We start from the raw sequence: 19,137 nt of genomic DNA on the forward strand, positions 1-19,137 counted from the left end.
GACGTGACAAACACCAACGTGTTCATGTCACGCACAGCCCCAGGCATCAGATCACCATATAACCAGCCAAAGTTCTTGGTGCCCACTGTCCCGCTTTCTTTTCCTCTCATGGCCAGAGGGACTTCCACGGAAGTGCTCCCTCCTCCCCCCTCCGCTCCCTGCTCAAGCCAACTTCCAGGAACAGCATGCCGAGAGCAGGGCAAGGAGGGTCACCAGAGAGGGAGAGGGGAGACAACGGTAAGGACAAATAAGGGAGAAAACTTTGTGCATGTGGACTTTTGTAAGAACTTTATTTCTCAAAAAATGGGGAAAGAATCTAAAGTATTAAAATAATCTCTAGTCTTTGTCCAGGAGGTCAAGAATAGGATGACGAAAGAATTCACGTAAAAAGGTCAAGCAATAATTGCAGATCTTCCTCCCACTTGTAGGGACATCCTGAAATTCATCCCTCCAGCGTGACGCTCAGATCCCAATTACCTTGAAGGTACCCTGTGTCCCCGGGCCAGGGACAGACTGTAGATGTATAAGATGTACACCCATAACTTCACAGCCACAAAGGTCATCTTCCCGGTGGATGTAGGTCGGTCTGTTTTAGTCTCCGTTTCCAATGAAAATGTTAAAGGTTTTAAGGAGTCACCCTTCCTTAAGAATTCCCAGTCTCCCCTTCTGAGGATGAGCAGACATAAAAGAGATGGAATTACATGTCGAGAGGCTGAGGACCGGCAAGGCTGGCCCAGTCAAATGCCGAGAGACTCCCTCACTGAGGTGTCACAGCAGACAGGACTTCCCGTTGTCTCTGATGTTAGATGCATCCCTTAGTTTCTACCTGTGGTGTGAACAGACTGGGAAAAGCCAAGCCTCTGCCTCCGACAATGATTCTCTTCCTGAGACTGCAGGCCAGGGAGACGTGTGACGGTGGATCATTTGCCTAGCATGTGCCAGGCCCTAGATTCAGCCCCAGTAACAGAGACAGACACACACAAGGAGGCCAGAATGGAGTGTGAACATTAGCTAAGGTTGGACAGGCTGAGTTGAGCCAGAAGCATAGGTGAACTGTCCAGAAGGCAGACCCTTCCAAGAAGTGGGGGATGAGATCAGGTTCTCTCTGGAGATCCTCGAGTGGCCTACATGTGCCAGACTGTACGGAACAGTCCTGACTGACTGGCTCCTCTCAGCTGAAATGTCTCTGGGGGACAGGGAGGTTCTCGTGAAGATACTTTAGCCTTCCGTGCTCTGAGAAGTCTGAGACCACGTGGTCTTGCCCTCGAAGCAACCACTTAGTAGTTAGCAATCCCTCGAGTCCTACTGGTCCCCGGGCGTGGATTCGTGATGTACTGATTCCTACTTCAGCTCCTATTCAAAACAAAACAAAACAAAAAACAAAAAGTCATGGAGGAAGCTGTGGCCTTTCCCACTTTCTGCTCCGTGTCCACCCGTGAGCCTGCAATGGATGTCTTCTCTGCTAATTCTGACCCATCGTCCCCAGACCAGTCCCTCATCCACGTGGAGGTGTTCTCTGTCACTGTGGATCATAATGCCCCTTCCCAGACTGCAATGCAGTCCAGTACAGTATGTCACCTCTCTTCCTGTCCTCCATCCAAGCGTGTTCTGACGGTTTTAGAAGACCCATCTTCATCAGCTTAAACATCTCAATTGTGTACCCCATTTTAACATCTGGGCATGTCTTGAAGCTTTCAACAATGTCTAGTATAAGGTTTGTATTACAATGCAATACAAAACAAAAACCACATATATACGCCCTTCAAATATTCACAAACTGTGCCACAGTATCTTACTGGATGCCTGTGTAACGGTCCCTTGGAAAAGCAGACAGTTCAGACAATTCTATGGGGGGCTGGAAGGTTTGTAAGTAATGAAAGGACCAAGTGTCACATTTGTTTGTGCTTGTGCTAGTGGTGAACCCAGAGCCTGTGCATTCTAAGCACATGCTTCCGAATGACACACACACACACACACACAACTTCCTTCCTTCCTTCCTTCCTTCCTGGTTCCTGATGTTGGTGCTTAGGCTCTGTGTAACCGCCAATGTCAACACCTTCCCTCCTACGTTCTGGTTCTTATCTCTGAGGCAACCTGTCGGTGTCACTCAAAGCAGTAAGTCTGTGATGGCTTGCTCTCTGGGAACCATAGCAGCTTGTGAACCCAGATAAGCTGTGCTGGCCTGCTCGTAATGGGGACGCCCAGGCTTGTGTAAGCTAGATCTGACACTGGCTGTATGACTCTGGACAAGTCTTGTCTCTTGGTTTCCCCATCTACGGAGAAGGGATTAGGAGCAGCCGCCATCTTCACAGGCAGGAGGTCTGCCAACACAGGTGACATGGGGCTGTCCCATATCTATCATGTGACTGGAGGGAGGTGTCATTGCTTCACCACAGTCCCTAGAGCCACCGCAGTGAGAGAGCCAGAGGGGACTCCTTTTCCCTGTCTTTCTTACCCAGTCCAAAGCGGTAGCCATCAGAGAAGCGGGTACTGGCGTTCCAGAACACGCAGGCACTGTCCACGTGCTGGAGGAAGAATTCGGCTGTTTTCTCTACAGGGGAAAGAGAAACCAACGAGGGTGACCCACGGGGAACACACCCACTTTTGGTCACTCACTGGTGACAGATCTGGCTGCACGTATTTTCCTCACACGTTAAACATGCAGGTTGAGGGGAGCTCTGAAGGGGAAGGCAGCAAACCGGATTCCATGGCCCGGCTGGTAAGAGACAATCGGTTGGAATCAGATCTGTTGGCAGTTATGCCTTCATGCTGGGACAGCCTGTCTAGGTCTGACCTCCAAGTCCACACCGATTAGCTCTGTGGCCCTGAGCTCTGGGCATGAGGGAGAAGGGAAGGACATCACCTGCTCTGAGTGTGAAGGAGGAAGCCAGTTGTTTGCTGGGAATCCTCGCCCCAAGGCCTCATGGTAAGCGGTCAGTTACTGATTGATGCTGCTTGGTGCTAGGGTAATAGCTTCAGTAAATTGGCTGTGACTTCCCCAGGGGCCATATGGCTTCCTTCCCCAGCAGGCCTCAGTGCCAGCGGCCCTGGCGTGGATGCTATCTGGGTGTTAAATGAAGCAGTGTGCAGAGTCTGTTCTGCTCTTAACCTCCAGGAGAGGGTTTACTTCAGCTGTAAATTGTTTATTTATTTTTATTTTTATTTTTATTTTTTTGGTTTTGGACCCAAAATCTTGCTATGTAATTCAGGCAGGCTTTCAACTTGTGGCAATCCTCCTGCCTTAGCTTCCTGAGTTCTGAGATTACAGTTGTTTAGCCACAATGTGTGCCTTTGAACTACATGGTGGGGCAGCCTCACAGGTAAAGATATGCCTGAGAAAGAGGGGAAGCCAATCATCCCTGCCCTGCCGACGGGGGCCACTGGGATGGACCCACAGATAGATCAGAGAGCACTCAGCAAAGCCACCTGCTGTCTCCAATGCCAGGACTGTCACTGGTCAGTCTGGAGTGGGCTTTCCTGCACGACCAGAGGTCTGAGAGCACCGACTGTGGGTCGGAGCAAAGAAACCGGGCACCACGTGCCTGAAGCACTGCCAACTGACCGTTCTCGGTGATGATGACATCTGTGTGGGAGCTGCCGTACTTATGGATGTGATCAATGGCTTCCTGGACGCTGTCCACCACTTCGATGCACACTTCCAGGTCCCCGTACTCCGTCCGGAGTGACTTCACTTCTGAGGGGCTGAAGGTCAGGTAGGAGGCAAACTTGGGGCCTGCGTGAATTTTTACCTGTCAGAGGGGAAATCCGATACAAAAACAGGAGAGATGAGACGGCGGCGGGACCCAGCAGCTGGGCCTGAAGGACCAGCCTGTGTGAACAGGAGCTGGGTCACGCAGCGAGGCCCTGGCGAAGGCCAGGGTTGTGGGCTTGGAGGATGGTTTAGCCCTCCCCACACCAGGATGCTCTGCTTAGGGATACAGGCCAGGGCTTGCTGGCCACTTTTCCAGCAACAGGCCCTTGAGCAAGCTGGGGCAGGACTGAAAGGAAGAGCCTTCGAATGCTGAATGTATGGGGCACACGAGCCCCTGACTTCTGGCTTTTTACTAAAGGAACATCTGGCCATAAACTCTCGTTCTCTATGAAGTGGGACCTGTGCTGGTTTCATGAGAAGGCACCATAGTTGTCTCTTTACTCACTACACCCCAGGAAGGCCCTGGCTTGGTGTTCAGGGCTAAGTACTTCCAACTAGTGACCTGAACGATTTTGGCCTGACACACCAGCTCCATGCCCTCAAAACCGACCCTGTTTCCAGTCAGAGCAATGTAAGGATCCTGGGCTGGCCCCTGAGGGACTTGATCACAGTCCAATACCACACAGGCCTTGTTCTCTGAGACTGCCCGGGACTAAGTTCACGCCTTGATTCCTTCAGGTCTTGGTTCCGGCTATGACAAGCTCTGTCTTGCCTGGTGGCTCGAGGCCCCGATGTGATTTTGTTAGGCACTCCACTTTCTCCAGGATTGGGGAACCCAATCTGTGATCAGACCACCCTGAGGATTTTAGTGAGGATTTATGCACGAGGGTGCTGCCTGCAGTGTGTACACTGCCTCATCTTGGTTTGAAGCCTGTCAAGGCAATCCTCATTCTGACACTGAGGATGCCCAGGGTTTACCCACATTAGGATAAGGGGGCTCAGTTCCAGCCGAGGACACCTTTCCTCCTGTGCAGTGGCAGGTGACTGTGATTCTTGGCATCTACAGGTAGCCAACAGTCAAACGGGCCACTAGTTTACCAACCTGAACATGGACAGTTGTGTTATGACCCCCTTTTACTCTGTGGGGTGCACTTTCACCTTCAAAACAATGACTTCAGGTGCTGGCTCTGTTAACCTGACTGGGGATTAATGAAGCACACCTCTGTATGTATCAATGATCAGGTCAAATAAGGGTGTCTGTTTCCCAAGAGATGCTTAGAACCTGAGGACTCTGGCTTAATGAATGGACCAATCCCTTGGTAGGATGTCTTATGGGGAGGGGGTGAAAGGTAGAAGATGAGCCTTCTTTAGGAAGGAGACCACTGGAGAGATGTTCTGGAAGACACTATTTCCCCTTTCTCTGCTTTCCAGCTACTATGAGGTGAGCTGCTCCCCCACCATGATGGAATGAACCCTCTCAAATGGTAAACTGAGGTAAGGAGTTAGGGATGGCACCAGGCTACGGGCTTTGCTGGTTCTCGGGTTCCCGAGCTACAGTCTTGAGGAGACGCTGGGCTCCACTATGGGGTCACATTTCCACTGGCAGCCTCTACTCTGCATTTCAGACCAGACCGATAATGCGTTTCTGTGCTTGGACACACAGATTCTAGGACTTTTCTTTCCTTCTGAGGATCTGTATGGTCCTCCCTGTAGTCATGTTTCTTTCAAGTACAGTCTTTTAAGTTGCTTTTCTTGGGCGTTTGGCTTGGCTGTAATGCCACAGAAACCTACTGATAAGCACCTTTCCCTTCCGGCAAAAGGATGCCACATCAGGGTCACAGAAAATGAAGCCAGCAGGCTCGCTCCTGCTATCAAAGCTGGAAAGGCAGCCATGTACGACCTTTAATAGACTGTCCATTACCTTCTAGCAATTTGCAACTGTGAATTTAGCACAGCGTAAACCTGTCTGTACTTCAAACTTACTGTTTGTGTACAACCTCAATAGCAGGTTATGAACAAAACCCAAAAGAAAGCTATTCAAACTGCTCATCCTGAATGTCACTCAGTAAGTGCGTTTGCATTGGCAACAGAAGACAGTCTGGAGCAAAGGCGTGGATGCATATAAATTTTACTCTTGAAAAACACTTCTGAGGTTAGAGGAATGGCTGTGCAGTTAAAAGCACTGGCTGCTCTTCCAGAGGACCCCAGTTCAATTCCCAGCACCCACATAGCAGCTCCTAACTGTAACTCCAGTTCCAGAGGCACGTGTGGTCCACAGACAAGCATGTATAACACTCATATACATAAAATACAGTTGTAAAAACACGGTGCCCCAATCCACCCAAAACTCCTCAAAACAAAAACAAGCACTCTGCACAGTTTTTTTTTTTCTTAAGTTACGTAAATGGGAATGCCTAGATGGAGATAAAACTTTATTACCCAAATAAAACACTGCTATAAAGATCCCATTCTGTGTGGTGCTATGTGGTCTGCTACCTTTGAACCCTCGCAGCGGTGTGTGTGTGTGTGTGTGTGTGTGTGTGTGCGTGTGCGTGTGCGTGTGCGTGTGCGTGTGCGTGTGTTCCCTACATTGCGTGGAAGCTGCTCTTGGTCTGATCTTTCCCGTGGGTCTACCATACCTGTTCCACTCTGAGCATGTCAATGATCTGGTCAAATAAGGGTGTTCTCAGCAGATCTCGGTGGATGAGCAAAGTCTCCAGGGCATTACAGGCAGCTGGGTACTCACATTTGGAATCTCTGACTGAGGAGAAGAAGAAGGAAGAGTGGGTCCTGTGCACACACTCCACAGGCACAGAGGACTCTCCAGGAATTCCCCACGACTCCCCAGGAGCCCTGGGTCAGCTCACCAAGTCGGGTGACCTTGTCCACGCTGGCTTCGGAATCCACGTACATGTGGCAGATCCCTTCGCTGTGGCCCATCACTGGGATCCCCTTGGCAGCTTTCTGGATGTCTCTGACCAGCTGGGAGGAGCCTCGAGGGATGATCAGGTCAATTATTTTGTCCAGGCGGCAGAGATCTTCCACTTCTTCCCTGGTGTTTACCTGAAGAGGGAGAGAATCGAGAGGAAGACGGCATCTTCTGGTCAAACCGCAGAGACAGGGCTGAAGGTCTCGCTTGGTGCCATGCTCTGCATTTCTGACAGAGACGTGGTCGGGCCTGGAGAGCTCAGTCACAGGAGGGAGGGCAGTGGGACGGTTAACCACACGGGGTGGAGGAGCTGAGTGCTGTGCAGGTGGAGGATGGGCAGGCCCAGATGATGCCACGCTACAGGATCACTAAAGTGGCTGCTGGAGGGCAAGCTGAGTCTTGTTAGGAGGGGGTCCCATTTCCCCAAGATGTCCGCTGCCAATCTCCATCCTGAGATGCAGACTAGACCAATCACAAGGGCCTGTGGTGGGTCATGGAAATAGCAGACATTTTCTTTTTAATCAGTGTCTTCCAACTGTTACGTCACTGTTACGTCACAACAGCTATATAAAGGTACACGGCTGCTTTATTCATGAAGCCAATACCCAGGACCAGCCTAAATTCCAGTCGCAGCGGTGTGTGGGTATAAATGAACTACTACTCGGTAATGAAAAAGGAGAAACGAACTGCGGGATGCAAAAACACAGATGTAATAGCACCGAGATAAAATAAACAAAAGTCAAAGACTGAAAGTACATCCTGGATGGCTCTGGGTGACTCTGTCCAAGTTCAGGAACAGACAAAAGTAACCGAATGTGGTGCAAGTCGAAGAGGGAGGGAAGGGCAGGAAGGGCCTTGTGGCATGCTGGGGACATGTGGTTAGCGGCCATGCATAGACACAGTTACAGAGCTGTCTACCTGCAAACTGCATGTGCCACTGTAAATACAGTATACACTGCCAGGGAGGGAGGAAGGGAAGGAGGGAGGGAGGGAGGAAACCCATCCAGGCAGGCTGTTTTAGACCTGGGCTGAATTCCTAAGCCTGGGATCCTCCCACCAGGCTCTCCCTGAGCAGGTAATAAGGCAGTTTCTTCCACAGGAAAGGAAAGCTCTAGAACTGGCAGGAATCAAATCCAAACCCTACCATAGACTGGTGAGGTTTTTGTACTCCAGAGTCTGCTTTTACCCAGTCCAGAGCAAGGGCCTGAGAAGGAACAGCATTTCCTCACAGGGTTATACTGAATTAACGAAGAGAAGGAAAGCTCCTCACGTGACCTGCACTTGCTGGCACAGAGCTCATCTGGTGGCTCAGGTCAGGTCAGTGACCACAGTAACAGGGGCAGCAGCATGCTCTCATTCTCCCGTACCACACGAGGGCTGATGACAAACTTTCCTGAAGTGGCTTAGGTCAAATCAAAAACTCTACCAAAGACTTCCTTTCTTTTTTTTTCTTTCTTTTTTTTTTCTTTTTTTCGGAGCTGGGGACCGAACCCAGGGCCTTGCGCTTCCTAGGCAAGCGCTCTACCACTGAGCTAAATCCCCAACCCCTACCAAAGACTTCCTTATCCCCAGTCAGATTATCCTAAATAACTGAACCCAGCCCTATAGTGGGTCTGCCACTCCTGTAACCTAATCAATGAGGATCTGGGGGCCAGTGTTATGGCTCAGTAAGTAAAGGTGCTTGCCACACAAGCCTGAAGACCTGAGTTCAACTCCCAGAACCCAATGTAAAGGTAGACGGGGAGAGGTGATTCCACAAAGTTGTTCTTTGACCTAAACACACACACACACATGAACACATGAACAGGACAGCACACCAGTAATAAAGAAATTAAGGGGTTTTTTTTTGGTTTTGGTTTTTGTTTTTGTTTTTTTAAAGAATGAAGGTCTAATTGATACTGAGTAACCCAGTAGAATCGGGAAACATCTGTATGGCAGAAGCTCTCCCAGGCCAGTAAAAACCCACAGTGGCTCTACAGAATGGCCTAGGGTGCACAGAACTTGCTGCCTCTCTCATCAAGCTTGCTTGTAGAAGCTTCATGGCTTCATCAACCTAATATTTGCTACAAATTTCCACAGACCTCACCTGGCCCTCCCTGGATGGGACCAGGCCCGTTCCCAGCCACCTACCAGCTGTATGGCCTCCTTGACTCCATGAATGGAGAGGGCCTCCTGGGTCAGGAGGTGAAGAATGCGGTTGCTGTGCATAGCCTCCTTCCCGCCTTTGAGCAACAAGCCGTTGCCACTCGCAATGGCCAAGGCTGCCACCTGCGGACCAGAGGGAAGACAAGGTGGTTTGCATTGCTGTGTGTCGATCTCACCTTCACCAGCATCCAAGTCAATGAAAAACTCACTGTATCCCATTTTATACCGAAGCCCAGAAAGGGTGGTGACTCTCCAGGTCGCACAGCTTACAAATGCACAGCCCGAAAACACTCCGAGATGCTTGACTCTGGGGGCCGAACTATATGGTTTCCATAGAAGCCAGCAGCAATGCTGGCTAAATCCATGGTCAGGGTCCCACAGTACTCCCTCCCCACTCTGGCCACTGTGGGAGGGCAGGATGCCTCTACAGTAACGTATCTGCCCCACCGTCTCAGCGGGGGATGAGGAGGGCGGCTATGGCTGCAGTTGACTGTGGTCCTAAAGCTGACCCCAGGGCTTTACATGCCTGATCCTAAGAATGTAGAGATCACAAGCTCGGGCCAGCCCTGGACAGTGACAGTGGCCTGCTGAGGGAGCACACACTGCTCGGGGCGGGAGGACGGTGAGCATCCCAGCAGAGACATGGGCTCAGTCATCCTAAGCCAGGAGCTTGATTTTCTGAACACTTTCTAGCTAAATGAAAATCACTCCAGTTGTAGGGGGAAAGCTACTAAAAGCCTGGCCATTTTAACGTCCTTCACCTGGCCATTTTAATGTCCTTCTTAATGCTTTTTATTGGCTTGAGTTGCTCTTAAGCCCCTTCTGATGGTAATGAGAACTTTCTCTAGCCGGATGCAGACACTTCATGTTCTGCACACAATTTTTACGATTTGCGTGTAATCTTCCAGGGCTACGCTTCAGGTGAGGAGCCTCAGCCACAGGGGAAAGCCTATTCCTCGTGAGGAACCGGGTGGCTAGGACACTTCATGAACAGAGCCACATGGAATTGGGACCCATTTCTGTTAGCACAAATGAGTTTTGCAGCCACCGCAGGGCTCTTTCACAAGGCCAGCTTGTAGCCAGAGGGGTAGTGAGCCTGGCTGGGGACAGGGAACCATGGGAAGGGAGTCCTGTGAGGAACAAGCTGGTGGGAGGTCCAGTCAGGGAGTGCCTGCCACAGGGCTCTGCAGGCTTCACAGTCCATGATGCCTTACACATAGCGGGGCTAGCTAGCTTTCCATTTTAAAGGAGAATTTCCCTGTGAGGCCTTGGAGCCTGTACAAATAGAGTAGATCTTATCCCACTCACGGCTTGGTGGGAAATTATCGACTATTGATTTCTCAGGGAGTTTAGGGCAGAAGCGAGGCCAGCTCTCTACTGTCACCTCATGTGACAAGGCGTGGCTGCTTTGACATGTGCTAGCCACACTCTTTAAAGAGGGCTGCATTCTATGTTCCCTTAACTACACAGAGGGCTTTCTCTACGTGATGTCCCTACAGGAAGTACTCGGTGGTGCTGATAACGGAGTCCCTTTGTGTGGTTAGTCAGGTGTGAGGTGAATGGCTGCAGGAGCCGAGCAGGGACGTGCAGTCTCAGAACAAAGAGCACCATGAGCCAGGAGAGCTGGGAGTTTCTTCTCCCCCTCCCTGCAGGGGGCTGATCTGGGCTTGGGTGTGACAGGAAATATTAACTTTATAATGCCCGGTTGTGTCTCTGCCCTGGGAGGGCTGGAAGAGCATAACTCAGCTTAACAATAAACTGGCAACGTCACGGAAGTGTGTTTGTGCTGAAGTTAAGATCTCTCTCTTATATATGCACATGCTTGCTCATACATACATACATACATACATCCGTATATACATACATCTGTATTACATACATACATACATACGTACATACGTATATACATCCATACATCTATACATCCATCTATCCGTACACCCATACATCCATACATACGTATGTACATCCATCCATATGTACATACATACATCCATACATACATGCATACGTACATCCATACATACGTACACCCATACATCCATACATCTATACATCCATCTATCCGTACACCCATACATCCATACGTACATATGTACATACATACATACATACATACATGCGTACACCCATACATCCATACATCTATACATCCATCTATCCGTACACCCATACATCCATACATCCATACATCCATACATACGTATGTACATCCATCCATATGTACATCCATACATACATATGTACACCCATACATCCATACATCTATACATCCATCTATCCGTACACCCATACATCCATACGTACATATGTACATACATACATACATACATACATGCGTACACCCATCCATCCATCCATCCATCCATCCATCTATCCGTACACCCATACATCCATACATCTATACATCCATCCATCCGTACACCCATACATCCATACATCTATACATCCATCTATCCTTACACCCATACATCCATACGTACGTATATACATACGTACATACATACATACATCTTTGGTGCCTTATCTATACTCCTGGTAGTAAATGCTCCCCCCACCCATTCCCAGGCAGGGTCATGGCCCCACATACCTGGGGTAGACAGTCAGGACGAGACTCAAAGATCACCAGTAAAACACCTATGGGGACGGTCACTTGTTCTAACTCCAGGTTTTTGGCAATCCGAGTCCGGCGCAGGACACGGCCTACGCTCTCCTGAGAGGAGGCTGCGATCTGCCGCAGCCCGATGGCCAGGCTGTTCAGTTTAGACGTGGAGAGGCTGAGACGCTTCAGCAGGGGTCCTGCAAGTCTTCCTAGAACAGCAGGGGACATGAGAAAGTGGCTGATGTGGGCGGGCCTTGGCCCCCAACTTTACTGAAATAGGGATAGACACAGAACTCAGAGCGTGGGTGACGCCCCGACACTCAGGTTTACCGGGCTCTTCCTCAGGGTGGAGAGAGACCGCTTGGCAACTATACCTCATGTCCCCAAATTATCACTTTCAACATATGACATTTGAAAAAACACTTCAGCATTTCAAAACAGGGAGGCCTGGGATTCTAACAATTTAAACAAGAGGCTGTGATGCGATTGTTACACATGATCTACCACAGGTACTAAGCCAGGCTATCTGAAATTGGCATGTTAAAAAAAAAGAGGCCAACCCAGAAACATCAAGCCTATTCATCAAACATAACTGAGGCATTGTGTGCATTCGATGGCATCAAGAACAATGACAATTTGTCACCTTCCTGCCGTCATTGTCGCTATTATTATTATTATTATTATTACTATTGATAGGGCCTCACTATGTGGCCACCACACCCAGATACCCCACTGTCTTAAGCTGGCAAAGCAAAATGAAGAGAAAGAAGGTGCCTGGGTCTCAATGACTGTAACCAGTCATTGTGATAAGACCTTAGCCATATCGCCTGCTCTTCCATGAGCGTCACACAGATCTGTCTGGACAGCGCTTGATGCCTGCCATAAAGATAGCAATCACACTGGTTTAATGGCCCAAGAGATGTCTCATCGTTCACCACAGGCAGCAGCACGAGCCATTTCTGTGGCTCTTCTGTATGGACAGCTCATGTGAACTGGAGTCCTGGGTCCACTGTTGGCCACATGACTTTGGGTGAATGACAGCTTTGCTGAGTGAGACTAATAGACAGGAGCTCCCTTGGACACGATTAGGCTGTGCGGTTTAAAGGGGATCCTGCTGGGAAAGCCCTTAGTGCAGTGTCTGCTAATACCACGGTCTCGGCTGTAATTAGCTGAGCATCTGCAACGGTGAAGCTCTCGGTTTCCTTTTCTAGTTCTAAAATTGCCACGGAATCCAGAGCTCCTGTGACCCCTGAGACCAAGATAAGCTCCTCAGAGGGTTGGGTGAAAATAACTGGAAATGGAGCAGAGGTAAGTACCATGAATAGTTAGAAAGGAACACTGGTCGCACGAGCCACCGACCCTTAATAAAAATGATACACAATAAATAATGTAACTTCGTCTAACAATCTCGCCTTTAGATAGCTATGAGAATTACCAGTAGTCAGGCAGCGGTGGCTTACACCTTTAATCCCAGCACTTGGAAGGCAGAGGCAGAGGCAGAGGCAGGCAAATCTCTGAATTTGGGACTAGCCTGGGCTAGTGCACATGCATATGTGGAGGCCAGGACAGAACTGAAGCTTACTCTTTTGCCTTATTTATTTATATTTATTTATTAACAGGACTTTTAATTCCTTTCTTAAAAAAGGATTGGCTTTAGTTCCAGCACTTTGGAGGCAGAGGCAGGTGGATCTCTGAGTTCAAGGCTAGCCTGGTCTACAAAGCTAGTTCCAGGTTAGCCAGGGCTACACAAAGAGACCTTGTCTTGGAAATCAAAAGAAAAAGATGAGGGGGTGGGAGGAGAAAGAGGAGGAGGAGGAGGAGGAGGAGGAGGAGGAGGAGGAGGGGGGGGAGGGGGAGGGGGAGGGGGGGGGAGGAGGGAGAGGAGGAGGAGGAGGAGGCGGCAGGATAAATGCTTACCCTCTGCTTCCTCCAAGTCTTTTTTGTTGGCTAACAGGATCTCTTCCCGCTGGTCCGTCAGCAGGTCAGCCAGATGATTGATAATTTCAGCTCTCTGCAAGAAAACCAAAAGCAAATCATTAAAACAACAGTATATACAAGAACACACATGCTTCTTCCTCTACCCTCTGAGTGCCAGGCTCTCCCTTTCTTTCACACATTCCTGGTGTTGCCCACCTCCTTCCATGCTTCCGACCTGCCCTTGTTTCTTCTTTTCCTTCTCCCTTCCCATTCTGATTGTGGCCATTAGGAACCCATGGCTCAGCACCGAGGAGAAGAGAGAATCTGACCATGAGAGAATTAGGAATGACACACAACTTTATAGAATTTGTATCAATAGATTGCTTATTTCCCGGGTAAGCCCCCCTCCCCTTCCTTCCTTCCTTCCTTCCTTCCTTCCTTCCTTCCTTCCTTCCTTCCTTCCTTTCTGAGACAGGGTTTCTCTGTATAGACCTGTTTGTCCTGGAGCTTGCTCTGTAGACCAGGCCAATCTTGAACTCACAGAGATCCACCTGCCTCTGCCTCCTGAGTGTTGGGGTTAAAAGTGTGCACCACCAACGCACGACATCCCCGGTAAGTCTTAACAACCGGCTTTTCTTTAAATTTTTTTTGAGGTTTGTTTTTATTTTACTTTATGTGAGCGTTCTGCCTGCACATATGTCTGTGTACCACAAGCGTTCAGTGTCTGTGGAAGCCAGAGAAGGGCAGGATACTAGATCCCCTTGGAACTGGAGTTACAGATAACTGTAAGCTATTACATGGGTGCTGGGAGTCTTAACTCAGGTCCTCTGGAAGAACAATCAGTGTTCTTAACTGCTGAGCCATCACTCAAGCCCTTTGGCTTCTCCTTTTGACCAATTATTTGGTGTGATTAAAAGGAGAACATTCCAGTTCCCAGTCCCATATACCCAAGGGGACTGATCCTCGCCATCTACTGGGAAATGTGGCAGAGGAGGTGATGTCACTGAAGCACAGCAGAGTGGTCTGAGAGGAGCCAAACCCTTCCTTTGCTTTAGTGTTTCTCTCTTGTAGCCTTTCTCTTCTCCCTTCTCAGACCGAAGCGCTCCACCGAAGAAACCTCTAACACTGCAGCCGGAGCGGCACACCCTGAGGAAGCCAGGCCCCGGGTTTCACCTGGCCTCACGGTCTCCAGCTGTACCCAGCAGCTGCTTAACCTAATTCACTATGGACAGGAGGAGAACCGCAGGGCGGGCTCTGAAGCTTCCCTTTGTCAGATGTTGCAGGCGATTCAGTGGGAAAGAACGGGTAATTTTCCCGTGTGTACATGTGTCAGACCAGCAGCTTCCCTGATCTTGTCTCTGATCAAGACATAGCGATAGAGTGTCTTCAGACAAAGGGGAGCATACGACTGATTCAGATAATTCTGCTAACAGTGGGAATAAACCGGGAATAAACACAGACTTGACTGTGATACCGAAGTGTACGGCATGTTTTGCTCTGAAAAACCCCACCTGTCGTGGATGTCCTTACCTGTTCAGGCTCTAAGGTGGCCAGCATTCTCCCTCCAGATCGAGCCATCTCCCCCTGCTGCTCCACCGTAGGGCCTGCAAGAGCATGTGCGAGCATCAGACCAGACTCGCACTCAGCCAGCACATGCTTCGCCAAATGCAGAAAGGAATGTGGGTTTCGTGGTACGCTTGGTTGACCCCACGGAGACCGCCAAGGCCAACAGAATGGTAACACCCCTCTCCCAACCAATAATAACCTAAACCACAAACATGCCACAGTAACTGGGAGATAAACCCAGAGACTTCCCATGTCTGAAGCAGACAAGAGTCTCTGGGCCTTCCAGGGTTCAATTTCATTTTTCCAAGCACGATTCTCAAGGGCTTGCGTCTGTGAGTGCAGATAACGGGGCACGTCTTTGTGTGCACTTCAGAGCTCACTGTGTGCTGTGTCTCACGCTGTATCTCTCCATACCTAGTGCTCATTAGCTCTTAGCATCCAGTGCAGGCCTAGTAAGTGTTTCCTTATTTTGGAGAGTCAGAGTTAGACTAGGTAGGCAGGGTAGATGGACTCGCACAAAACCCAGTTCTGTAAACAGTCTTTACAACACCACACTGATTTCACCACCTGGATTTGCAAGGTGAGAGAGCTCAGGCTTAAGTCCCATCTAGGCTGGGATGGCACTGGCTATTACCCACAGGCCCTGGGACTTGAGGGGAACTACTCACCAGCAGGCTTTACTTCTGAAAAGAAGGTGCCAACTTTCTTTCCCTCCACGATGTCTGTGATGACGTGCCCAGACACCTTGGGGTGGGTTCCGTTGGCAATGACGACAGAAGTGCCGCCTTGCAAAGCCCAGAGGGCGGCTTTCACCTACAGGGTCAGGTTAGATCCAGGATGAGATTCACAACTAGAAACACGAATTCTGAACCTGCACTATTGACAGGAGATACAAGTCGATATGTAGTAAACTAGAAAGACAGAGGAACGTGTTTAAAGCTCAGGACCTCGGAAGCCATATGCGGCCCACCATCACTTTCCGGCCACAGCATGAACTGTCTGAAGGGGAGCCAACAAGTACTGCTCTCTCTGAGACCCTCTAGTACTGGACTCAGAATGTGCACAGTTTGATTAGTTATGCCTGGACGTTTTGATTTGTCATGCCTGAACAATTACAACTGGATAGCTAGAGGAGTGACCAGAACAGGGTTCTATGAACAAGGTTCTGTTCTTCTTTTCTACCATTGCTGACCTGATGTTCTTCTGCGTTAAGGGTACATAGCCTCTGAGAACAAATAGTGGGAGGGAACGGAGTTTTGAAAGCTTCTAGAAACATCTGAGTTGGTAACAGATTAAGTGTGAACATTACACAGGCCCTGCCCTCTACAGTTACAGCACAAGGACAGTTACTTTTCATGGTCACTTGACTGGATTTGTATTCATCATGGAAACACACTTCTGAACTTTCAGAAAGCTTTAAATGGAGAAGGAGAATCCTTCATGTGAGCTAGGGTTGCAGACTAAGTAAGGAGGAGGACGTGAGCCGGGCACAGTACGTCTTTTACTTCCTGACTGTGGTGCAATGTGACCGACCAGATGTCATGTAAGCAGCAGCCATGACGTCCTTGCCTCGAAGAATTGTGTCCTCAAACTGTAAGCCACAACAGCTTTTGTCATAGCAGCAAAATACCAATGAACACATGCACGAAAAGTACTGCCTATGTGTTAAAAAAATACAACTAAAGAGATGATTCAATATAGGTGTGTATACAACAGCCATAAAGCACATTTAGATATGTGCACATTTAAGTGTGTGTGTGTGGTACCTAAACCATAACTTCCCAGGCAAAGTTGACAGTAAAGATAAAATGCCATTGGACTCGATGACTGGAACAGTTCAGTATCTGCTTACCTTGGCTTCCATGCCCCCTAGGCCCACTCTAGACTTGGTTCCAAACGTCACAGACTGCTGATCTCCCGGGTAGAATATATCAATCAGTTTTGCATCATCTGAGCCTGGGGGGCTGTCAAAGAGGCCTAAAAAGTGAATCGGAATCAGTAACACTGCCCTGACCCACACAGGCCTCCCCAGACACTTGCTGCTATACAAACACCCCCCAAAACAATGAATGCACTGTACCAACACCTGTCTCACCAGGAAAGAGGAAAAGGGATCAGAGGAGCTGACCCACAAAAGCAGTAACGCCAGCACCTTCCGTGCTCTTTTAACCAGCCTTAAACAAACATCTCCCGAGCTCTGAGCAAGGTCACATCCTTGGCTCAGTGCCTACAGCGCTAGCAAGAGTCCTTCCCTCTGCCCTCTCGGCTTATCATGCTGCACCCCAACAATATAACCAAAAGAGAGACAAGTGCAGAAGGACACCGGGCGCACACACCACTTGCACAGGGTGAGGAGCGGCGCGGGTACTCATTAACTCTCGCCGTGCCCGTGCAATCGCGCAGACTGATACCCGGTTTACGAGCGAGTGTCTTGGAGGTTGGGCTGAGTCAGCAGGAGCACTATGACCGTCAGCTTTCAGGCTGGCTTCATCTCCACGAAACACACAGTCTGTGTGCAGCTGAGCAGGGTACTACCTCGGCGAGGTGAAATGTTGTACATATACAACATGAGGTTTAAAGACATCCTCAGTTTCTCTTTGAAAGATAAGAGGCCCAGTAAGGGGAACATCGAAGGGAAGGACGGGTCTGAGAAAGTGGTGTCGAGTCAGGACCAGGGGGAGACATGCATTAAGGAGACTCTGCCCATGGCTGAGAACTGGCCATGGGACATTTCGGGTTGTCCCATGCTTTGTTGTATGTGTTTATACATACATGAGTGTATAGATATAATACGCATATGTACATGGCATGTGAAGGCAGAGGACAAACTCAAGCTGTCGTCTCTCAGTTAACATCCACCTTTATTCACTTTTTAAAGACAGAGTCCCACTGGCCTGGAACTTACCGAGTGGGCTAGGCTGACTAGCACCAAGCTCTGTTCATATCTCCTCAGCTCACAGATTGCAAGCCCACCCCACTAGGCTTTTCTTTTCTATTTTTTTTTTCTTTTCTTTTTTTCGGAGCTGGGGACCGAACCCAGGGCCTTGCGCTTCCTAGGCAAGCGCTCTACCACTGAGCTAAATCCCCAACCCCTTCTTTTCTATTTTTAATGTTTGTTCCGTGGGTCGAACTCAAGTACTCATGCTTGCAAAGCAAGTGCTTTGCCCACTGAGCCACCTCCCCAGCCATTTTTGGTTTTAAATCACTGCTTTCCCTACATGGGATGCCCACCTCATTCCAGATCTCTGGGACAGTCCTGGTCCGTGTAAAACCTCTCTGGGGACTGAGAGAGTCAGGGTGCGATGCTAACGCATGAGCAGTAAGTGCCCGACCTAGAAGGCTCAGCCAGTGCCCCACACATCTAGGGTTCCTGGATGGGGTCCTCCCAGAAGGTGACAGGCATGGAGTGAACTAAGGGCTTTTCAGTTTTAGGTAACTGTGGGAAAGGCTGTCCCTCTGGGAGACATTTTCCAGAGGCCCTCCCGGCACTCTGTAATTCTGTCTACTCCTCTTTCCTCAGTCTTCCAAGCCCACCATCAGGATCTTTAACGTATGGTACTGTTCTAAGATTTCACACTTGATGGCAAAGGCGCTTATCGCTAAGCCTGAGTTTGATCCCCAGGATTCACAGGATGGGATGGAGATCAATCCTCATGAGCTGTCCGTCCTCTGAACTCAGCACACACATAACAAATGTAATAAGATTTTTAAAGGACAGGAATAAACACTTCTCATTAAGACAGTCACAACACAGAAAAACACACAGTTAACAAGTAGGTATCGTCGAGGGTCAGACAAATTAGAACCCTCACATTCTGTGGGTGGCAACACCAAATAGCACAGTGGCCCTGGGGAAACATGGTGGTTTTAAATACCAGGCTGCCACATGAATCAACACGTCTTCTCTCCTCCCCACTCTTCCTCACTTCTCTCTCTTAACTGTAGGCTTGGGGATTGGCTCTAGGGTGCTGCTCTTGCTAAGTAAACATTCTCTCATGAAACCCAACAATCACATTCTTAGGAGGAAAAAACCAAACCAAACCAAACCAACCAACCAACCAACCAAACAAACAAACAAAAAACCCCAATCATACAAAAGTAGGCTCCCAGAAGCACTGTTATTAATAGCACAGATGCTCACCAACTGAAGACTGAATAAATAAAATGTTGTATGTCCAGAATGCAGTATTATTTGGCAATCAAAAGAAACAGCACTGGTGCATACTCTAACGTAGGTGAAGCCGGAACACATTATACTGAGTGAAGCCAGTTACAGAGGACCGCAGAGTTTATGACTCCATTCACATAAAACCTCTAATGAGGAAA

General features: G+C 49.1%; 1 protein-coding gene across 2 annotated transcripts in view; it reads right to left on the minus strand.

The window, feature by feature from the left end:
- Positions 1–265: 265 nt before the first annotated feature.
- Positions 266–19,137, minus strand: part of Aldh18a1 (aldehyde dehydrogenase 18 family member A1) — a 33,662-nt gene continuing 14,790 nt past the window's right edge. For both annotated transcript variants that reach the window (XM_032891938.1, XM_032891937.1), the window contains exons 8-18: positions 16,664–16,788; positions 15,480–15,624; positions 14,776–14,849; positions 13,246–13,339; positions 11,317–11,537; positions 8,712–8,849; positions 6,520–6,715; positions 6,292–6,413; positions 3,563–3,749; positions 2,456–2,551; positions 266–1,353 (exon numbers count right to left, since the gene is read on the minus strand). In XM_032891938.1, the coding sequence (XP_032747829.1) occupies positions 1,172–1,353; positions 2,456–2,551; positions 3,563–3,749; positions 6,292–6,413; positions 6,520–6,715; positions 8,712–8,849; positions 11,317–11,537; positions 13,246–13,339; positions 14,776–14,849; positions 15,480–15,624; positions 16,664–16,788 (1,580 nt within the window). In that variant the 3' untranslated portion in view covers positions 266–1,171. The remainder of the gene's footprint in view (positions 1,354–2,455; positions 2,552–3,562; positions 3,750–6,291; positions 6,414–6,519; positions 6,716–8,711; positions 8,850–11,316; positions 11,538–13,245; positions 13,340–14,775; positions 14,850–15,479; positions 15,625–16,663; positions 16,789–19,137) is intronic.

This window comes from Rattus rattus, chromosome 2 (assembly GCF_011064425.1).
Source record: "Rattus rattus isolate New Zealand chromosome 2, Rrattus_CSIRO_v1, whole genome shotgun sequence".
Taxonomy (NCBI): Eukaryota; Metazoa; Chordata; class Mammalia; order Rodentia; family Muridae; genus Rattus; species Rattus rattus.